At 31.4% G+C, this 23817-nt stretch overlaps 2 protein-coding genes and 1 long non-coding RNA gene across 3 annotated transcripts; 2 read left to right on the top strand and 1 right to left on the bottom strand.

Moving 5' to 3' along the window:
* Window positions 1-856: 856 nt before the first annotated feature.
* LOC103844618 lies at window positions 857-4366 on the bottom strand. The gene is made up of 2 exons (XR_004452544.1): window positions 4292-4366; window positions 857-4217 (listed from the first exon to the last, which is right to left on the bottom strand). It is a non-coding gene; the product is annotated as an uncharacterized LOC103844618 (long non-coding RNA).
* LOC103844619 (putative F-box protein At4g21240) lies at window positions 4211-22795 on the top strand. The gene is made up of 2 exons (XM_033282230.1): window positions 4211-10303; window positions 11486-22795. Exon 2 carries the CDS (start codon window positions 11837-11839, stop codon window positions 13079-13081), a length of 1245 nt encoding a protein of 414 aa, XP_033138121.1. The 5' UTR covers window positions 4211-10303; window positions 11486-11836; the 3' UTR covers window positions 13082-22795.
* On the top strand, window positions 6328-7041 carry LOC103844731 (uncharacterized protein At4g02000-like). Its single transcript, XM_009121543.1, has one exon. It carries the CDS (start codon window positions 6328-6330, stop codon window positions 7039-7041), a length of 714 nt encoding a protein of 237 aa, XP_009119791.1.
* Window positions 22796-23817: the final 1022 nt, after the last annotated feature.

Genomic DNA, 23817 nt, shown 5'->3' with positions numbered 1-23817 from the left:
TTCTAATGTTTGTTTTAAAAGATACTAAAGATAGAGAATTATAAAAGATAAACATTAACTTTTAAGAAAAAAATATTAAACAAAAACGAATCGTAAAATCCTATAAGTACAATAAATTATTAACATGAAGAAAAACTAACTTTAAAATAATTAATATTACTTTTTTAAAACCATAATTTAAAGAAAATTGTAAAAGTACTCTTATTATTTTCTTATAAGTAAATAACTTTCCTTTATAATACATGAGTATGTGTGTATATGATAAATATGTGTTTTTATGTATAAGACAAAATATATAAATAATTAAACAAAATTTTTCTATTAAAAATAAAATAGTTGTATTAAAATCTAGAAAAAATAAAATAATTAATTTCTTTTTAAAAGTCTAAGTAAAATGAAAATGTAAAAGTAATCTTATTTTTCTTATAATTGACTAACTTTACTTTTAAATATTTTTTTGCTAAAAATATAAACCAAAATTAACTTCAAAAACTTCACATGATATGATTGTGATACGTGTCAATTAAAAAAATTAGATTGTGATATGTGTCAATATTTCTTCTTTTCCTAAAATCTTAGATAAAAGAGATTTTTAAAAGAAAATTCTTTTATAATCTTAACCAACTAAAAAAATTTCCTATTTTTTTAATCGTGACTAGAGAGAATTGTAAAATTTTATTTAATAGTGATTTTTACTTCAAAAATTTAATGATAAACATGATATTAACAATTATTCAATTTACAAGAAAAATTGTTAAAATATTAATGATATTGTAAAAACAAATTTTGAAAATTGCAACTTTTAAAAATAGTTAATATTAACTGGAAATAGTTATTTGATAGAAATTTTATTTTGTTAAATCCTAGAAAAAATATAATAGTAAAATATTATGTAATATTAATTTCCTTTCTAAAATCCTACAAAACTGTCAAATATTTGATAGTTTTTTTCCTTTTTTATAAAAAAAAAAGTAAACAAAAGAAATTTGTATAATATTTTTAAGTCCTGACCAAAAAATAATTGTAAAACTTTATTTGTTATTATTTTTAAGAGAGTGTTTGATGATGAACATGATACTAAAAATTATTTAATTAACAAAAGAAGCGTAAAATTAGTATTGATACGAATTGTAAAAATAGCAATTTTTAAAATATTTATTAATAACTAAAAATAATTATTTGATAGAAATATTTTTTTTTATGAAATTCTAAAGAGAAAATAATTGTAATATGTTATATGACAGTAATTTACCTTTTCTAAAATCTTAAACAAAATTATAAAAGAGTATTTGATATTTTTATTTTTAACTGTAAATAAAAAGGAGATTTATAAAATAGAATGTTTTCATTTTTCAAAAAAAAATCCTAGCAAAATAAAATTTTAAAGACTTATTTAATAAAACATTAAATTAGTACATAAGAACATGTATAATGCTATCATTGATTCGATTGGTGTATTTAACTTTCATTTCTTTTTACTTTTCATTTCTTATTTCGGATTGTGTTCAGTTTTAATGTTTATGTATAGTATTTTCTCTCATCTTTAGTATAAAGTTTATAACAATTCATCTATGCACCATGATTATAAAAGACAAATATTAACTTGAACTTATACGTGAAAATATTTTAATTATAAAATAAATCTCAAACAACATATGTAAAAAACAATCATAATACTATAATAAAGTGATTTATTATTTTATGGTTTTTATTAAATTAAAACATCGAACAAAAATCCGTTGCAATGCAACGGACTCATATCTTGTAATATATAAATACTGGTTTTACAGCTTTTATTTTGTTCATGAATGTTAACTTTTTCTACGTAATATGTCTTACTTTTACTAAAATTTTCAGAGGATATAGTCGGAATATAATGTTCAAAAAACAAGAATAAAGTCGAAATAACTTTTCCAAACTAGTAATTGTTGTATCATGTAGTTGATCGAATCTAAAAGCTCTGATACGTGAATTCTTTCAGCATGTCGAACCAATAGCTTAAAGATAGTACTGTGTTTAATACATGTCTTGCTAATTAACCACTCTCTTGGAAGATGGTCCGACCATCTAAACCAAGCGACAAACAAAAAGAACGGGTAATTTCTGTTTGACGAACCAAGTAAAAATTGAAAACATCCTAGCTATTTGTAAAAAAGAAAAGCATCCTAGCTGATATATGAAGAGAACTTTGTATCTTCAATTAATCAAAATATTTTGGTTAATTCGATTTCAGATAAACAGTTCGGTAATTTTCAAATATATGAATCTCAGTAGATTTATGTATGTATGTACCAAAAGCAAAGTAATTGAAAAAAACAAATCTAATATCAGATTCTAAAAGAAGTTTTAACACATATAATAGTCGTGGATCGGAAGATGGCAACCTAAAATAGGTAAACATTAGTAATGGAGTTGATCACGTTATTTAAATAAGATTAAGCATGAAAAAAAACTTTAAAATAGAAAAAGAAAGTACGTAAAGAAGTTTATAATGCTATCCGAATTCGAGTGCATAAGTTGTTGTGGAACCTACAGTAATAATATACATATGTGAAGGGAATAATAAGTGTTGGATACAATAATAGCCATTAGGCTTTTATTAATAATGTGAATACAAATGATATTGGGCCTCAGATGCTGTGAGCCCAAATAAATGTCGATTAAATGAAATATGGCTAAGGGGAAGAGTCCCACATCGGCCAAGAGGAGAGAATTGGAGTGATATAAATATACCTTCTCACTATGAGAGCTTAAACGGCTTGGTGAAAGAGAAAGGTTTCCCACGCGCACGCTGCCGCCGCCGTCCGGCTCGGGCGTGGTCTTGGGCTTGGGTGGAGGACTTTTGGCCCAATAAAAATTATTTTTTTTGGACCAAGTTAAGCTCAACGTTTTGCCATTTATTTCGAGAAAAAACAGCATACAATTTTATTTAAAACGACAAGTAGTTTGTCTAGAAAATAAAAACGTCATGCATTTTATCCTCTCGAAAGTTTAAAACGAGATAAGAGAGAGTCTTGAGGAAAAAGTTTTCAGAACTCAACTTCCCTCGATCTCCGCGAGATTCTCGCCCACGTGCAGCAGCTGTTGCGGGAAGTGGGTCGTTTCCGTCTCTTTAAATATCGTCTCTCCTCTTCCTTCATTTCTTAACCTTTTCTGAATCGAAATCCAACAGCAAAAATCCCTCTGCGTAAGTCTATTATTGCGAGAGTGTTTCGTAGATTTTTAGTTCGATAGGGCGATCACGGGTGAGGCGTGACTCGTCTGCCATGGTTGTATCCTGAGACTCTATATTCGTACAGTCCTGTCTCACTAACGGAGCGAATATTTTGAGTTAAGGAAAGAGATCATATCTCGCCTCCATGTCTCGTTGCGAATACGATTTCTTATCGTTCTCGTATTCGTTTTCTATATTCGTCTATTTCCTTAACTTCGCTTTTATTATATCGTTTACATCAGTCCGGTTTACCGGCTTCTACAATAAGTAGTATTTAAAGAAAAGCGAACCTATCCTCTTCCCCTTGGATTGATGATGAATAGGTTTCCATCATAAGCATCAACACGTTTTTATAAGCTTTCGTCGGTATTATTCTGAGTATTTTCGAATCCTTCGAAAAGTTCCCTAGCAACCTAACGTGATATATGTAATCCTAATTATTTCTTCGTCTTTTAGAGTATAAATGTCATGTTTTTCATACAGCTTTTTCTTTTTTACTACCTTTATACAAATTATGCTGATTCCCTGAAATTAGGTATGATTAATATAGTTTAAAAATTCTCAAAATTCCAGTTTTATTGGATATGCTAACGCACTGTCTCGACTAATGCTTAAGATTATAAACATAAGTGTGGGGAAAGAGTTACGAGTAAAGAAAGTCCTCCTCCAATGCTCCCTCAACATCTCCAAATGTTGTCATGATTTTCCTGAGAAAAGGCTCACTTATGTTAGCAAGAGCGAGCGATAATGAAAGATAAAGATGCAAGTACATATAGGTAAAACAAGATGGTATGAAAATGCGACATTTATTTTCACAACATCTATTCCTAGCTAATCCGTGTTTGGTTTCAGTGAATCAAAACTCTTCAAGAGTTCGACAAGAAAAACACATTAATTAATTTCTCTGGAGACTGACTACTTACGTAGAATAAGAGAGAGAACCTCATCGTTCTTTTTACTAAGCTTTTTGTTGCTTCAATGACAGCAGCTCATTCAAGAATGCCTACATAAGATGGAAATTAGTATGCCTGAAACCAAGCTTATGAATGAACTTTTGAGCGTGACAGTACTACTTACTCCGAACACCAAATTTATCTTTCCAATGAACATATCTCCACTTGTAGACTCCCTCTTAACCCTCTTGCTTCAATGGTTGTTCTGTCTTCACCACTCAGGTGTGTGGCAGGTTTTGGTAGTTTGGATGTGGCATGTACATGTACTCCGATGGGATTGTGAGCAAGGTGCATGTGGAGAGACTTGGTTGCTGATATGGATAGTAAACCGGAGGACAAGTTAACCGGAAACTATTCAACCAAACATTAAAAAGGGTTTAGAACTTTATAGTAAAATAAAATAAAAGACTTATTCATTATACAAAAATAAAATAAATTGTATTGACCTCATTTTAGTAAGGGCGAGTCGGAAAGATAAAACCGCAGTTGTATGTTATCCAGAATCAAAGGCTCCCCGATAAAATTTCTTACCAACTTCAATTATATAATGAACTCTGTAACAGCGTTAAAAAAAGAGTGGAAGTTAACCCCAAAACATTTTCTCAGGAAATCGAAAAATAGGAGTTTTAAGAAAATGCAATTCTCTTACGATTTAGACAGCGTAGTAGTAGTCTGTCTTGTCCAGTGGCGAATATTCCACCTCCATTTTTGTTATCCAAGCAATGTGCAAAATACAGAATTTTCACCAAAATTAAATGTTAACACAAAAATCAAGATTTTTTTTTTGATATTGCCAAATTAATTAGAAAAAAGTTTGAAAGTTTAAAAATTAAGTGTTAACACAAAAAAGGAAAACCTCAAGAGAAATTTGGTGTTGATAAACTAATGAGAAGACTAATTAAGCATAAATGTGTACACAAAACAAACAATATTATCTCTAACGATCAATTAACAAATTGACAGGAAACATGTTTGATTATTTTTCACATTATGCAATTAGCCTCCATAATTAATTATAAAAATACAGAATTTTCACTCAAAAAACTGAAAATAAATTTGGTATTAATCAATTAATTAGAAAACTAACATATTACAATGAAATTGAAAGCTGCTGATGGCTTGAACTAGCTAAGGCTAATAGTGCCCGAGTATTGACATTATTATTAGTTAAGACGTTGAATGGTGTTTCGTGTTATCCTCTAGATATTACCTCTCAAAATTATAGTGTAGACTTCTCTAGTTAATTAATAACATAAGCCATACGAAACACAATTACGCTACGCATCATGATTATAATATGCGAACGCACTACAAAACGAAAATTATAAGTTTGATGTATCATATTAATTATCATCATAGTCTAATGACCCTCGTAAATAAATCATATGCGAAATTCTTTTTTTTTTATAAAATTATATCAAAAAGCATTTTTCCGCATACCGTATGCAATCTTTGTTCTTCACATTCTCCCTTTGTTGAATTCGTGACAAATGAAGAAGCTTTCAACACTTAAAACAAAATGCAAATGGCTCGTTCTGCTTCCAAGCATATGGACAAAAGAAAAGCGAAAAAAACTTATTTATTTGAAAGATAGCTGAGTAAGCCCCTATTGACCATCATCATGGTTAAAACTTTGCTCTGTACTAGTTTCTTTTACTGTTAATTTGGTTGTAACTTAAACAGAGAAAGACGAAAAAAAAACTGATTTAATATATGAGAAATTAGGTCACATAACCTAAAAAATAACCTCGTACGGACGGTGGAGAAAGCTAGATCCAGTTTTTTCCGGCGACTTTTTTTTTTCACTTTTCTTCTGCTGTGTCTCACTTTCCACCGAGGATATCAACATCCTACCCTTCTCAAGAGTGACAAACAAGTTAAGGACCTGCAAAAATGGAAATACACTCTGTATGGAAGGTTTTTAAAACTCTTACCTCAGATGTGTCCATTCTGCATCCAAGGCTTTGCATCTAACTCCCTCTAGCACCAGGAGATAAGCTCAAGTCCCACAATTCCCTTTGTCTCTTGTCTTCCTTTGGTAGGTCCTAACTCCTACAAAGGAAGAGTTTAACGGCGTTTTTAAAGCTCTGTCCAAGGCATTTCTCCTCGTATTAACCCACATCTATAGACGCTTCACACATTACTGTACGTACCTGTGAAATGTCTCAAACTCTGGAAAGCTCGGAAAAGAACAAGCAATTGCTTGAAGAAGATGAAGTGGTCATCTTACCTGACGTAGACAACTCTGAGCTGATAGCTCGCTACAACCTTAGTTTGGTCGGTAGGATTTTCAACAAAGAGAGACGCAATGTGGAAGCTCTGATAGCTCTCCTCCCTAGGCACAGCATATGGGATGTGGAAGGTCGTGCTCGTGGTGTAGACCTTGGAAACCATCGATTCCAATTTGATTTCGACTCAGAAGCTGACCTTCTAAAGGTTCTAGGTAAGCGTCCCTGCCACTTCAACAAGTGGTCGTTTGCCCTCGAGAGATGGGCTCCTCATGTTGGTGACTCATTCCCAAACACCATTACCTTTTGGGTTTGTGCGACGGGGATACCAACCCACTATTGGATGGATCCGATTTTCCGTACTTTGGAAAAAAGACTTGGACTTGTTGGAAAGATTGATGCGAAAGCGGCAAAGTTTCAAGTCGAGATCAATGGAGACCAACCACTAAAATTTTCTCTTCGTGCTCAAATCCCCTCAGGAGAAATTGTCCCAGTCTCTTTTGAATATGTAAACCTTTTCCGATGGTGCCACAACTGCCATCTCATCTCCCATGAAGCTGAAAACTGCCAGAAGAAAGAAAACAGAGATTGTTGGCTAAAGAAGCAAGTAGAGAGCAGAGTGGTTTCATCAGGAAGGAAGACATAAGATATGGAGAATTTTCAAAACGTTTTACCACTGATGGGAAGACAGCAAACCCTCAAGACAACCGAGTGGGTGAGAGATCTCAAAGAGACAACATGGACAGCGTGTGGAAGCGCATTGACTCCCGTTATGCTCCGAGAGATGACTACCGTCGAGAACCCCGTCAAGCACCCCGTGTTCTTGAAAAATTGCAGAAACCTACAAATGTCTACAATAAAAGGAGATATGAAGAATCTTTTGCTTCAAGCAAACTCAGAGAGGCAGACAAAAAAATAACCTAAAAAATAACCCAAATTAATAAACTAACCAAATTCCTCCTCTCCCTCTTCCTTTCTCTTCATATCTCTCTCTACCCTCTTTTTACAAAACTAATTATAGATTTTTTTTGGTTATTTGACAAACTCTCCCTTAATATATTTAGATTTTTGTTTTTAATTTTTTTTGTGCTTTATGGTTTTTTATTTTTTTCGAACGTCTTTACCTTTTTTTTGTTAAGTTTTAATTATTATTAATTTAAAAATTATTTTTCGAATTTAAAATAAAATATAAATTACTGAAGTTAACTCTCCTATAAATTAGTGGTGTTAAATGAATACAGTTTAAAAAATTAATCTAATGTTTTGGAAAAATAAGTGTATTAAATTGATAATAAAACCAAAATTTTTTGTATAAATATGAAGTTTTCTTAATTTTTTTTAAAGTGATAAATGTCAAAATTGATATGCTGAGGTGGACGCTTTAGATGGAAAAAACACTCTTTAGTTATATAATAGATAGATAGATTGTTGATATTTTCAGTTAGATAAAATTAGAAATAGTCTTATATATCGTCGTGAGTTTTTTTTTTATAATTTAATATGTAACATTTCATATATAAATTTAAAGTAAGTTTTTTTTTCTTTAGAATTTTCATTTATTTATGTTTATATTTGCACATATATATTTTTATTATTAATAAATAAACATATATTTTGCTATAAATGCAAATATTTTACTAAAAATAAATGTTATCTCACATTCTTAACTATAGTATTTCAAAACCTTTAAAAATATATTTCATGAATTCAATAAAATTCTAAGATTAATAAATAAATATAAAATAAAAAAACATAAAAGATGTATATATATTAAGTTATAAGTTTAAAATTAACATAAATTAAAAATCATTAAATTAGTAACAAAATAACAGAGAAAAATGTAGAAAAAGATTTATAAAATTTTGAGGATGCATGAAAAACTCTTAAAAGCTTCTCTTGAGAGGATCCTAGTTTCTTAACTTTAACATCTCAAAAATATTAAAAATTATGTTTTATGGATTATCTTTTTCTCTTTCAAATAAATTTTAATTTGATTATTTAAAAAGGATATTTTTTATTGTTTCCTTTTTGAAATTAATAAAAAAATTTAAGTCATTGCATTCAAATAGAAAAAAAGAACATTAAAGTTTGAAAGAACGCATGACACCTTATCAAAATATCTCTTGAAGAAACCTTATTTTATTATATAAGATTAGTCTAGATGGTGCTTGGTACAAGGGGCGGAGATATAAAATTTTTTTATGGGAGGCATTGGTGTAAATATATAGGAGTAGAATAACATAATGGAAGTTGTTTATAAAATTATACATGTAATTTTGAAAAGTCACCAGGGGCAACTGCCCTCCACTTAGTCTATGTGGCTCCGCCACTGTTGGTACTACTAGTAAACCTACTTGGAGCATAGATGGGATAAGACTAATCCAAAATTCAGCTTCTTTAACTTGTCACGAGTTAGTCAGAACGCACCAAATCCGAAGATAAGTGGTTCAACGAACTCGAACAGGATCAACCTTTGACCCAAGTGGGGTAGCAGAGAAGTGTTTCGACCCAAGACTCATGACCATTAAACAAAAAAGTGTCATTACTTTTTCTTGTATCAAATTAAATTAGCATGACTGTTAACATGATAATAGATCCATGTTCTCATTTAGTACGGTTTCGGTGAAAGGAAATAAGAATCATTACTAGATTTTGACCCCTGTTTTTGAGATTATTTTTTTCACAAAATCTTCATTTAATAAATGAAAGATCTTTATTTTATTTTTTTCTGATTTCTTAAATTTTTTCTAATAAATTTATTTATGATTTTGAAAGTATGATATGTTAATAATTTTATTTAATATAGATATATCATATAATTTACTAAATTTTGACCCGTTAGTGAACCGTATTTTTTAGATTTTAACCCGCATTATAATGTAAAATCACAATTTTATAATAATTTATGATATTTTATAAATATATTTATAACATATACAAAATATAAATATTTTAATATTATATGAATGATGTGATTCTTTAATTTTATACAAAAATAAGATGAAAATAAAATGATAAAAATATAATAACTAAAAAATGATTAATGATAAATAAGTAAAATTATTTTTGGCAACTAAAATCTGAATAATCATATGTGTATAGGTGATATAACTTGTTATGATCTATTTTATAAAAGTTTATATTGGCTAAACTATTTACTTTGTATTTTTCTTATTTTATTTTGTTTCCCAATCTTGTTTGTTATACAATTTATATGTTAAAAGAAGATTTGTTTGTTGAAGAACATTTTTTTTGGGATTTTCTACTTTATACTTTTTTTTTGTGCTAAACTTTTTATTTTCCTTAGATTTAAAATTAATCTAATCTTATTTAATACACAATTATATAAGGAAATTTTAATATAACTTTTGGAATCCTAATAAAAAAATATCAGATTTGTATTTTTGAAAATATCTAATAAATCAATTTTTTCTTCTAAATTCGATCTTTTATTTATTTGAAAAAAATGTCATCTCAAATCTCTTTGTAAATTTTCAATGACTAAATTACACACAGTGACAAGATTATTATTTAAGTGTGATTCCGTTTTAATAATATAGATTACCCCAAAAATTATATTATTATTTGGCACGTGATTTTGGGACTCTCAAATTTAAAAAGTTTATACTATTATTTGTTTTTAGCCTTTTAGGAAAATACTATTTGCCAAATTTTGCCAAATTAAATTTGTATACAGAAATCAAAAAATTATTTACTTATCTTTTGCCGTTTGTCTAAAAATTGTCTAATTATTTTCATTAAATCAAAACGATTGTATAATACTCCCCCAACCCAAACGACTAATTTAAAGAGAACTAGATTTGCGCGGGTGTTTATTTTCATTTATTTTTATAGAAATATTTTATTTTTAATTCTACATTGGTATATATTAGTATAATATATATGAGGTGTGTGATAGGGGTGTCAAAATGGGTCAAATGGGTCAACCCAACCCAAAATCCAAATGGGTTTACTGTTAATGAGTCATGGGTCAACCCAACCCATTTATTAAATAGGTTGGGTTGACCCATGACCCATTAAATTAAAAAGGTTAGATGGGTTAATGGTTGACCCATGGACCCAATATCTTTATAATAAATTATTTTTAAGTTATGACCAAGTTGATCAAAATGATAAAATGTTTTTTGTGGTTTAGGCGGAAAATAACATTTTTGCGGGAAAGTGAATTTTCCCAGTTTTGGCGGGAAAATGCGTTTTTGCGGTTTTGGCGGGAAAACATGTTTTTACGATTTTGGCGGGAAAATGCGTTTTTGCGGTTTTGGCGGAAAAATGCATTTTTGCGGTTTTGGCGGGAAAATGCGTTTTTGCGGTTTTGGCGGGAAAATGCGTTTTTGCGGTTTTGGCGGGAAAATGCGTTTTTGCAGTTTTGGCGGGAAAATGGATTTTTGCGGTTTTGGCGGGAAAATGCGGTTTTGGCGGGAAAATGCGTTTTTGCGGTTTTGGCTGGAAAATGGGGTTTTGAGGTTTTGGCGGAAAAATGCGTTTTTGCAGTTTTGGCGGGAAAATGGGGTTTTGAGGTTTTGGCGGGAAAATACGTTTTTGCGGTTTTGGCGGGAAAATGCGTTTTTTGCGGTTTTGGCGGGAAAATGCGTTTTTGCGGGAAAATGGATTTTTGCGATTTTGGCGGGAAAATGCATTTTTGGAGGGAAATTGCGTTTTTTGCGGTTTTGGCTGGAAAATGGGGTTTTGAAGTTTTGGCGAAAAATGCGTTTTTGCGGTTTTTGCGGGAAAATACGTTTTGGCGGGAAAATTGGTTTTTGCGGGAATAAATGATTGGACTTTAGAGAAATTCATGATTTTCCAATTTTATCAAACCTTAGAATTGAGTTTACTCATGGTTTTTTTTAATTGAAAACAAAATGGGTTAGAGTTGACCCAACCCAATAAACCCATTAACTTGTTAACCCATTAACTTGTTAACCCATTAACCTGTTAATCCATTAACCTGTTAATCCATTAATCTTTTAACCCATTAACCCATTGGATCAAAAATAAACAGTTCATTTGGGTTAATGGGTCAAATTGGGTTGGGTCAACCCATGGGTCATGACCCATTTTGACACCCCTAGGTGTGTCTATCATTTTTTAAAACATAATAATTTTATTATATATATATTTTTATTGAATTGGTTGTTTTTAGATCACGTTTTTAGCTTGGAAAATATTGATAATTATTTAATTCCTACAATGTAGTAGACATATTATTTAGTTCCTATAATCTAGAAAGTAGGTTATTTAGATCTATAATAATGTAAGATTATAAATTAAATATAACATGACTTTCTAGTAATAGGTCCATTAGGTCCATCTTTTTAAAAATCACACATGAGTCAAAGTTGTGACTTCTCTTTATTTTTAATATATAAGATACGTGAAAGAGGGACGAAGATAATTAACAAGTTAGGGTTGGGTCGCCGCTGATGGATATACGAGAAGAAGAAACGGGAGATGGGGAGAGAAGAATACAATCCAAAGAAGACGGTAAGTTTTCCGAGCTGACTCTTGATCTGACTCTTGAGATACTCTTGAGACTGCCCGCTAAATCTGCCGTAAGGTTCCGTTGCGTCTCGAAGCTATGGTCGTCCATCACTACTCGTCCAGAATTCATCAGATCGTTCGCGATCCAGTCTTCAAAACAGCCGTGTCTTCTTGCCTGCGTCGATGCAAGCTTAAGCGGCAAGCGCTTATTTATCTCTCTGCCCCAACATGTGCATCCGGATGAATCTGACTACTCTTATGTGGACCGTTTGGAACACTGTGAGGTAAATGCTCTTGTTGATGACGAACCGATGTCCGAATCTGTCCACGGCTTGGTATGTTTCGGGAATTTTAACAGGATAGTAGTTTGGAATCCTTCGATGAGACAACATGTTACCTTACCCGAACTCGAACCCAGGGTCAGGTATATACGTAGCTGTTTAGGATACGATCCAGTCAGCGATAAGTATAAAGTATTGTGCATCTCAGGCAAAAGATGCCAAGATCCTCTTGTTTTCACATTGGGACCTCAAGAATCATGGAGAGTGACCCAAAATAGCCCTAGACACTTCCCTACAAACACCATGGGACGAATAGGTATATGCATCAACGGGCATGTGTATTATCAAGCAACAATACCTTATAAAGTGGATAACAGTTACCAAGAGGAAAAATTACTTATGAGCTTCGATGTGAGGTACGAAAAGTTCAGCACAATAGAAAAACCAGCTGATCCTACACTTCGCAACTTTTTGCTCAACTATGAAGGAAAAATAGCATGGGGTTGCACCAGCTTCTCTTCTATAAGGTTTTGGGTTTGGGGGGAGGGGGAGAAACAAGAATGGTCGCTTAGAAACTTTATTTTGCCTTTTCCAGGCTTTCGTCAAAGGGACCCGGTCTTTGAATGTTTACTGGAGCTGAAGGGTATTACTCATGATACTGGTGAGTTCATTTTTGCAACGATGCATGATGCATTTTATGTTCTATATTATGATCCAAAGAGAGAGCGTGCAAAGTGGATCGAATATGAAGGCATTGGAGACCAAGAATTCTGGATTCGTAATGGAATTTTACGTGGCACCTATTACAGTGTCGATTGGTTTCCCAATCACAGTGAGAGTCTCATGTCTTTGGATAACGTCCCTGGCCTACATGGAGTCTTGGGCCGGTCGGGTCACCCCGGTTAAATTAAAAGTTAGCATTTGGACTTAGTAACGCCTTCTATTATTGAAATTTTGGTTGAAAGTTAAATTGTTTTCCCTTCCAGTTCACGTTAGATGCTTTCCAGTGACCCCTTTTCTCATTTTTTTTTTATTTTAATAATTTTTGCAAAGACTAAATAATGGATCATGGATCATGGATCATGGATCATACAAAGATCAGTGTAATTCTGTCTAAGGTTCAAACGCCTATCCTCTGCAACATCCTTATGAAAAACGTGTCTTGCCAACACGATATAGAGAGGGAACAGGTTTTGAGTTTGTACCCCAGCATCTTCTCTGAAAGGAACACAATCATGTATATTTTTCAACGCAATAAGATATTGAAATCCACCAACGGGCAAAGTCTCAAAAAACTTAGAAAGCATCTAGGTGTCGAAGAAGATTTCAATGGTCAAGAACTTAGTTTGAAATGCTTAATTATACAAAATCCCCATTGTTGTCCGTATAACACTACAAGAGAAAAGCCTCGACTCCGAAAATGGTTTCCGAGAGTGTGAGTTATCAGAAATTTGCTTTGTCTTTGTGTACCGAGACATTATGAATTTCATGGGAAACTTCTCAGAAATTTTCGATGATCAATATTCGTGAAAATTTTATCGGAATAAATCGGGACTTGTCGGAACTAAAACAACTTCCGAGAGTTTTCTTTTGTCGAAATTTGTTTGTACTTAGTTGGAGAGTTATATGTTCCAACAACAGATAAATTGTCGGTACAATTTGTAGGAAACTCAACAGAAAATAATCCAGACTTTTCTCGAAATGACATGTTAGCTTCGAACGAGATAATGATGGATTGAATCGTGGTGTTACCATCGGTATTCTCTTGAGAATTACCAATATCAATGACAAGACCTCAAAAACTTGTCAAACGAGTTGCCGAGAACACGTGTTAGCATTGTAATAGTTTTCTAGAAGAGATCGACGATGACCAATGTCAGTAATTTTCTGTATATAATTTTGTTTCCAAAGGAAAAGCGATTAAACTAGTTGTGGGAACATACTTCTATATTAAAACGTTTTCACCATTCTCATCTAATCTCTTTCCAAAGGGTTTTCACCCACTTCTATCCAATCTCTTCAGTAGACGAAAGTATTAATACCTTAACTTGTTTCTTTTTAAATTTCATTATGCTTTCTATTCTTATAATATAATGGTTGTATATCGTTAGTTATGGAGATATGGTAGTATTTTTTGCTAGATCTGGTGGGTATTTTCCTGTTCATTGAGGGAGGAACGCGGTGGCTCTCGTTTTTGGTCAAAGCATCTCACGGTGTCTCGATGGCGGTGATGGATGGGTTGCCTTGCCCACTTTCGTGTGTTCTCAGCCGCTGCGAATTCTTCTTCTGAGTCAGATTGTAGGCGGCTAGCTAGTTCTTGATGGTGTCTTGGTGGCCCACTCTCAGAATTCGAAGATTGAGAATGTCTTCTTCAAGAAGTTTGGTAGGACTGTGATAATCTGTTCTTTAATCTGATAAAGTTGTTTGTAAACCATTTTCGGTTAAGATTGGTTTAAACATATTAATTAATATATTTCCTTTGTTTCACAAAAAATGTCGTTTTGGAAGTATGTACATAGATTAATATTTAATTTGCTAGTTTTCCAAAAAAAATATATCATTAACTACCTACCTAAACCGAATTCAACCAATGATAAAATAAACTACAAAATATAAATAATTATAAAACATAAAAAATCACTAAATTTTGCATTGAAAATTGAAAACGACACTCATTGTGAAACAAAATAAACGTCTAAACGACACTCTTTGTGAAACGGATGGAGTATTATTTTAAAACTATATTATTGTATTCTTGTCACATGTAATAATATAATTATTTAGTATGAGCCCATGTAACAACTCTGTTCCGCCTCTCGAATGCGATTTTATATTTTTTTTTTCTTTAAAGAAAATTTCTAATCGTTGAAAATTTATCAGAATTTTACGAGAATTTACCGAGAACTTTATTTATGCATCTTTGTAATTCCTTGGAAACTTGCTATAAGTTCCCGATGTAATCTTCCAAAAATTTCCCAATAGCTGTCATAGTTGGTAATAGTGTTTTCTTCCGACGACCATTCCCGAAGATACCCCGAAAGAAATTTTCTATCAGAAAAATCCCACAAAATCACGATAACTAATGTTTTCCGAGACTCAAATGCCGACCACTTGTTGATTGTCGGAAATGTGTCGACGATCAAAGCTTTCGACGAATTCTCGAGTTATTGTGCCGTCGGCATTGAGACTTTAATTTTTGTAGTGTAATAATTCTCATCACATGATAATAACATTGTAATCCAATTTAAAAGTTAAAAAATGAAAAATGATTAATTCAACGAAAATCATTGATAAATGCAAGAGATCAAAAATGACCTGAGAGAGTACTTGCTCTTCCTATAAGCATATTAAGGAAAAATGAGATCTTGGAGAAATGAGATATTGGAGAGATCGAGTTAAATATGGAAAATTGATATTTGCACTATATTTACATAGTGCTAAATAAGTAGATTTACCATGATTAATTATGTAAAAAACTTGGTGAGCAAGTTAAATACTTTGTATAAATAAACCTAAAGACTAGTGAACAAAACTGAGAGAAACTATTTTACTTCTATAGTTTCCTCCAAATTTGTCAAGGCAGTTAACAGAGAAAATATATCAAGATCGCATGATCGTTAGCTATGAAGAGAAAATGTCGTCGAAAACAGAACTGATTGAAGCAATTATACCAAAAACAATATGGTTTACCAATGAGCATGATCTCATGTTCTAGCTTAATGGTGATTCCATATCAGTCCACTGTAGGATTCAGTTAGAAGCCATAAGAGAAACGACTAATAGCATATAATCATACGTGTATATAATTGATTTTGACTGAAGTAGATTCTTTAGGGGAAAGTCGGTGTTCTCATAGCCATGAGATGATTTTGATTGTTGAAAAATACAATATGTGGTGTTATCCTTATTTATGTAGTGTAATAATTCTCATCACATGATAATAACATTGTAATCCAATTTAAAAGTTGAAAAATAAAAAATGATTTATTCAACGAAAATCATTGATAAATGCAAGAGAACAAAAATGATCTGAGAGAGTACTTGCTATTCCTATAAGCATATTAAGGAAAAATGAGATCTTGGAGAAATGAGATCTTGGAGAGATCGAGTTAAATATGGAAAATTGATATTTGCACTATATTTACATAGTGCTAAATAAGTAGATTTACCATGATTAATTATGTAAAAAACTTGGTGAACAAGTTAAATACTTTGTATAAATAAACCTAAAGACTAGTGAACAAAACTGAGAGAAACTATATTACTTCTATAGTTTTCTCCAAATTTGTCAAGGCAGTTAACAGAGAAAAGATATCAGGATCGCATGATCGTTAGCTATGAAGAGAAAATGTCGTCGAAAACAGAACTGATTGAAACAATTATACCAAAAACAATATGGTTTACCAATGAGCATGATCTCGTGTTCTAGCTTAATGGTGATTCCATATCAGTCCACTGTAGGATTCAGTTAGAAGCCATAAGAGGAACGACTAATAGCATATAATCATACGTGTATATAATTGATTTTGACTGAAATGGATTCTTTAGGGGAAGGTCGGTGTTCTCATAGCCATGAGATAATTTTGATTGTTGAAAAATACAATATGTGATGTTATCCTTATTTATGTAGTGTAATAATTCTCATCACATGATAATAACATTGTAATCCAATTTAAAAGTTGAAAAATGAAAATGATTAATTCAACAAAAATCATTGATAAATGCAAGAAAACAAAAATGACCTGAGAGAGTACTTGCTCTTCCTATAAGCATATTAAGGAAAAATGAGATCTTGGAGAAATGAGATCTTGGAGAGATCGAGTTAAATATGGAAAATTGATATTTGCACTATATTTACATAGTGCTAAATAAGTAGATTTACCATGATTAATTATGTAAAAAACTTGGTGAATAAGTTAAATACTTTGTATAAATAAACCTAAAGACTAGTGAACAAAACTGAGAGATACTATTTTACTTCTATAGTTTCTTCCAAATTTGTCAAGGCAGTTAACAGAGAAAAGATATCAGGAATTGCATAATCGTTAGCTATGAAGAAAAAATGTCATCGAAAACAGAACTGATTGAAGCAATTATACCAAAAACAATATGGTTTACCAATGAGTATGATCTCATGTTCTAGCTTAATGGTGATTCCATATCAGTCCACTGTAGGATTCAGTTAGAAGCCATAAGAGGAACGACTAATATCATATAATCATACGTGTATATAATTGATTTTGACTGAAGTGGATTCTTTAGGAGAAGGTCGGTGTTCTCATAGCCATGAGATGATTTTGATTGTTGAAAAATACAATATGTGGTGTTATCCTTATTTATGTAGTGTAATAATTCTCATCACATGATAATAACATTGTAATCCAATTTAAAAGTTGAAAAATGAAAAATGATTTATTCAACGAAAATCATTGATAAATGCAAGAGAACAAAAATGATCTGAGAGAGTACTTGCTCTTCCTATAAGCATATTAAGGAAAAATGAGATCTTGGAGAGATCGAGTTAAATATGGAAAATTGATATTTGCACTATATTTACATAGTGCTAAATAAGTAGATTTACCATGATTAATTATGTAAAAAACTTGGTGAACAAGTTAAAGACTTTGTATAAATATACCTAAAGACTAGTGAACAAAACTGAGAGAAACTATTTTACTTCTATAGTTTTCTCCAAATTTGTCAAGGCAGTTAACAGAGAAAAGATATCAGGATCGCATGATCGTTAGCTATGAAGAGAAAATGTTGTCGAAAACAGAACTGATTGAAGCAATTATACCAAAAACAATATGGTTTACCAATGAGCATGATCTCATGTTCTAGCTTAATGGTGATTCCATATCAATCCACTGTAGGATTCAGTTAGAAGCCATAAGAGGAACGACTAATAGCATATAATCATGTGTATATAATTGATTTTGACTGAAGTGGATTCTTTAGGGGAAGGTCGGTGTTCTCATAGCCATGAGATGATTTTGATTGTTGAAAAATACAATATGTGGTGTTATCCTTATTTATGTAGTGTAATAATTCTCATCACATGATAATAACATTGTAATCCAATTTAAAAGTTGAAAAATGAAAAATGATTAATTCAACGAAAATCATTGATAAATGCAAGAGAACAAAAATGACCTGAGAGAGTACTTGCTCTTCCTATAAGCATATTAAGGAAAAATGAGATCTTGGAGAAATGAGATCTTGGAGAGATCGAGTTAAATATGGAAAATTGATATTTGCATTATATTTACATAGTGCTAAATAAGTAGATTTACCATGATTAATTATGTAAAAAACTTGGTCAACAAGTTAAATACTTTGTATAAATAAACCTAAAGACTAGTGAACAAAACTGAGAGAAACTATTTTACTTCTATAGTTTCCTCCAAATTTGTCAAGGCAGTTAACAGAGAAAATATATCAAGATCGCATGATCGTTAGCTATGAAGAGAAAATGTCGTCGAAAACAGAACTGATTGAAGCAATTATACAAAAAACAATATGGTTTACCAATGAGAATGATCTCATGTTCTAGCTTAATGGTGATTCCATATCAGTCCACTGTAGGATTTAGTTAGAAGCCATAAGAGGAACAATTAATAGCATATAATCATACGTGTATATAATTGATTTTGACTGAAGTGGATTTTTTAGGGGAAGGTCGGTGTTCTCATAGCCATGAGATGATTTTGATTGTTGAAAAATACAATATGTGGTGTTATCCTTATTTATGTAGTGTAATAATTCTCATCACATGATAATAACATTGTAATCCAATTTAAAAGTTGAAAAATGAAAATTGATTAATTCAACGAAAATCATTGATAAATGCAAGAGAACAAAAATGACCTGAGAGAGTACTTGCTCTTCCTATAAGCATATTAAGAAAAAATGAGATCTTGGAGAAATGAGATCTTGGAGAGATCGAGTTAAATATGGAAAATTGATATTTGCACTATATTTACATAGTGCTAAATAAGTAGATTTACCATGATTAATTATGTAAAAAACTTGGTGAACAAGTTAAATACTTTGTATAAATAAACCTAAAGACTAGTGAACAAAACTGAGAGAAACTAGTTTACTTATATAGTTTCCTCCAAATTTGTCAAGACAGCTAACATAGAAAAGATATCAGGATCGCATGATCGTTAGCTATGAAGAGAAATGTCGTCGAAAACAGAACTGATTGAAGCAATTATACCAAAACAATATGGTTTACCAATGAGCATGATCTCATGTTCTAGCTTAATGGTGATTCCATATCAGTCCACTGTAGGATTCAGTTAGAAGCCATAAGAGGAACGACTAATAGCATATAATCATGTGTATATAATTGATTTTGACTGAAGTGGATTCTTTAGGGGAAGGTCGGTGTTCTCATAGCCATGAGATGATTTTGATTGTTGAAAAATACAATATGTGGTGTTATCCTTATTTATGTAGTGTAATAATTCTCATCACATGATAATAACATTGTAATCCAATTTAAAAGTTGAAAAATGAAAAATGATTAATTCAACGAAAATCATTGATAAATGCAAGAGAACAAAAATGACCTGAGAGAGTACTTGCTCTTCCTATAAGCATATTAAGGAAAAATGAGATCTTGGAGAAATGAGATCTTGGAGAGATCGAGTTAAATATGGAAAATTGATATTTGCACTATATTTACATAGTGCTAAATAAGTAGATTTACCATGATTAATTATGTACGAGTTAAATATTTTGTATAAATAAACCTAAAGACTAGTGAACAAAACTGAGAGAAACTATTTTACTTCTATAGTTTCCTCCAAATTTGTCAAGGCAGTTAACAGAGAAAAGATATCAGGATCGCATGATCGTTAGCTATGAAGAGAAAATGTCGTCGAAAACAGAACTGATTGAAGCAATTATACCAAAAACAATATGGTTTACCAATGAGCATGATCTCATGTTCTAGCTTAATGGTGATTCCATATCAGTCCACTGTAGGATTCAATTAGAAGCCATAAGAGGAACGACTAATTGCATATAATCATGTGTATATAATTGATTTTGACTGAAGTGGATTCTTTAGGGGAAGGTCGGTGTTCTCATAGCCATGAAATGATTTTGATTGTTGAAAAATACAATATGTGGTGTTATCCTTATTTATGTAGTGTAATAATTCTCATCACATGATAATAACATTGTAATCCAATTTAAAAGTTGAAAAATGAAAAATGATTAATTCAACGAATATCATTGATAAATGCAAGAGAACAAAAATGACCTGAGAGAGTACTTGCTCTTCCTATAAGCATATTAAGGAAAAATGAGATCTTGGAGAAATGAGATCTTGGAGAGATCGAGTTAAATATGGAAAATTGATATTTGCATTATATTTACATAGTGCTAAATAAGTAGATTTACCATGATTAATTATGTAAAAAACTTGGTCAACAAGTTAAATACTTTGTATAAATAAACCTAAAGACTAGTGAACAAAACTGAGAGAAACTATTTTACTTCTATAGTTTCCTCCAAATTTGTCAAGGCAGTTAACAGAGAAAATATATCAAGATCGCATGATCGTTAGCTATGAAGAGAAAATGTCGTCGAAAACAGAACTGATTGAAGCAATTATACAAAAAACAATATGGTTTACCAATGAGAATGATCTCATGTTCTAGCTTAATGGTGATTCCATATCAGTCCACTGTAGGATTCAGTTAGAAGCCATAAGAGGAACGATTAATAGCATATAATCATACGTGTATATAATTGATTTTGACTGAAGTGGATTCTTTAGGGGAAGGTCGGTGTTCTCATAGCCATGAGATGATTTTGATTGTTGAAAAATACAATATGTGGTGTTATCCTTATTTATGTAGTGTAATAATTCTCATCACATGATAATAACATTGTAATCCAATTTAAAAGTTGAAAAATGAAAAATGATTAATTCAACGAAAATCATTGATAAATGCAAGAGAACAAAAATGACCTGAGAGAGTACTTGCTCTTCCTATAAGCATATTAAGAAAAAATGAGATCTTGGAGAAATGAGATCTTGGAGAGATCGAGTTAAATATGGAAAATTGATATTTGCACTATATTTACATAGTGCTAAATAAGTAGATTTACAATGATTAATTATGTAAAAAACTTGGTGAACAAGTTAAATACTTTGTATAAATAAACCTAAAGACTAGTGAACCAAACTGAGAGAAACTAGTTTACTTATATAGTTTCCTCCAAATTTGTCAAGGCAGCTAACATAGAAAAGATATCAGGATCGCATGATCGTTAGCTATGAAGAGAAAATGTCGTCGAAAACAGAACTGATTGAAGCAATTATACCAAAAACAATATGGTTTACCAATGAGCATGATCTCATGTTCTAGCTTAATGGTGATTCCATATCAGTCCACTGTTGGATTCAGTTAGAAGCCATAAGAGGAACGACTAATAGCATATAATCATGCGTGTATATAATTGATTTTGACTGAAGTGGATTCTTTAGGGGAAGGTCGGTGTTCTCATAGCCATGAGATGATTTTGATTGTTGAAAAATACAATATGTGGTGTTATCCTTATTTATGTGGTGTAATAATTCTCATCACATGATAATAACATTGTAATCCAATTTAAAAGTTGAAAAATGAAAAATGATTAATTCAACGAAAATCATTGATAAATGCAAGAGAACAAAAATGACCTGAGAGAGTACTTGCTCTTCCTATAAGCATATTAAGGAAAAATGAGATCTTGGAGAAATGAGATCTTGGAGAGATCGAGTTAAATATGGAAAATTGATATTTGCACTATATTTACATAGTGCTAAATAAGTAGATTTACCATGATTAATTATGTACGAGTTAAATACTTTGTATAAATAAACCTAAAGACTAGTGAACAAAACTGAGAGAAACTATTTTACTTCTATAGTTTCCTCCAAATTTGTCAAGGCAGTTAACAGAGGAAAGATATCAGGATCGCATGATCGTTAGCTATGAAGAGAAAATGTCGTCGAAAACAGAACTGATTGAAGCAATTATACCAAAAACAATATGGTTTACCAATGGGCATGATCTCATGTTCTAGCTTAATGGTGATTCCACATCAGTCCACTGTGGGATTCAGTTAAAAGCCATAAGAGGAACGACTAATTGCATATAATCATGTGTATATAATTGATTTTGACTGAAGTGGATTCTTTAGGGGAAGGTCGGTGTTCTCATAGCCATGAGATAATTTTGATTGTTGAAAAATTCAATATGTGGTGTTATCCTTATTTATGTAGTGTAATAATTCTCATCACATGATAATAACATTGTAATCCAATTTAAAAGTTAAAAAATGAAAAATGATTAATTCAACGAAAATCATTGATAAATGCAAGAGAACAAAAATGACCTGAGAGAGTACTTGCTCTTCCTATAAGCATATTAAGAAAAAATGAGATCTTGGAGAAATGAGATCTTGGAGAGATCGATTTAAATATGGAAAATTGATATTTGCACTATATTTACATAGTGCTAAATAAGTAGATTTACCATGATTAATTATGTAAAAAACTTGGTGAACAAGTTAAATACTTTGTATAAATAAACCTAAAGACTAGTGAACAAAACTGAGAGAAACTAGTTTACTTATATAGTTTCCTCCAAATTTGTCAAGGCAGTTAACAGAGAAAAGATATCAGGATCGCATGATCGTTAGCTATGAAGAGAAAATGTTGTCGAAAACAGAACTGATTGAAGCAATTATACCAAAACAATATGGTTTACCAATGAGCATGATCTCATGTTCTAGCTTAATGGTGATTCCATATCAGTCCACTGTAGGATTCAGTTAGAAGCCATAAGAGGAACGACTAATAGCATATAATCATGTGTATATAATTGATTTTGACTGAAGTGGATTCTTTAGGGGAAGGTCGGTGTTCTCATAGCCATGAGATGATTTTGATTGTTGAAAAATACAATATGTGGTGTTATCCTTATTTATGTAGTGTAATAATTCTCATCACATGATAATAACATTGTAATCCAATTTAAAAGTTGAAAAATGAAAAATGATTAATTCAACGAAAATCATTGATAAATGCAAGAGAACAAAAATGACCTGAGAGAATACTTGCTCTTCCTATAAGCATATTAAGGAAAAATGAGATCTTGGAGAAATGAGATCTTGGAGAGATCGAGTTAAATATGGAAAATTGATATTTGCACTATATTTACATAGTGCTAAATAAGTAGATTTACCATGATTAATTATGTACGAGTTAAATACTTTGTATAAATAAACCTAAAGACTAGTGAACAAAACTGAGAGAAACTATTTTACTTCTATAGTTTCCTCCAAATTTGTCAAGGCAGTTAACAGAGAAAAGATATCAGGATCGCATGATCGTTAGCTATGAAGAGAAAATGTCGTCGAAAACAGAACTGATTGAAGCAATTATACCAAAAACAATATGGTTTACCAATGAGCATGATCTCATGTTCTAGCTTAATGGTGATTCCATATCAGTCCACTGTAGGATTCAGTTAGAAGCCATAAGAGGAACGACTAATTGCATATAATCATGTGTATATAATTGATTTTGACTGAAGTTGATTCTTTAGGGGAAGGTCGGTGTTCTCATAGCCATG

Source organism: Brassica rapa, chromosome A10, assembly GCF_000309985.2.
Source record: "Brassica rapa cultivar Chiifu-401-42 chromosome A10, CAAS_Brap_v3.01, whole genome shotgun sequence".
Taxonomy (NCBI): domain Eukaryota; kingdom Viridiplantae; phylum Streptophyta; class Magnoliopsida; order Brassicales; family Brassicaceae; genus Brassica; species Brassica rapa.
The sequence above is the reverse complement of the archived record's forward strand: the minus strand, read 5'-3'. Positions and strand labels throughout refer to the sequence as shown.

What these genes read in the sequence shown, in the direction of transcription:
- LOC103844731 (XM_009121543.1), top strand. Translation starts at nt 6,328, where the DNA reads ATGTCTCAAACTCTGGAAAGCTCGGAAAAGAACAAGCAATTGCTTGAA.
- LOC103844619 (XM_033282230.1), top strand. Translation starts at nt 11,837, where the DNA reads ATGGATATACGAGAAGAAGAAACGGGAGATGGGGAGAGAAGAATACAA.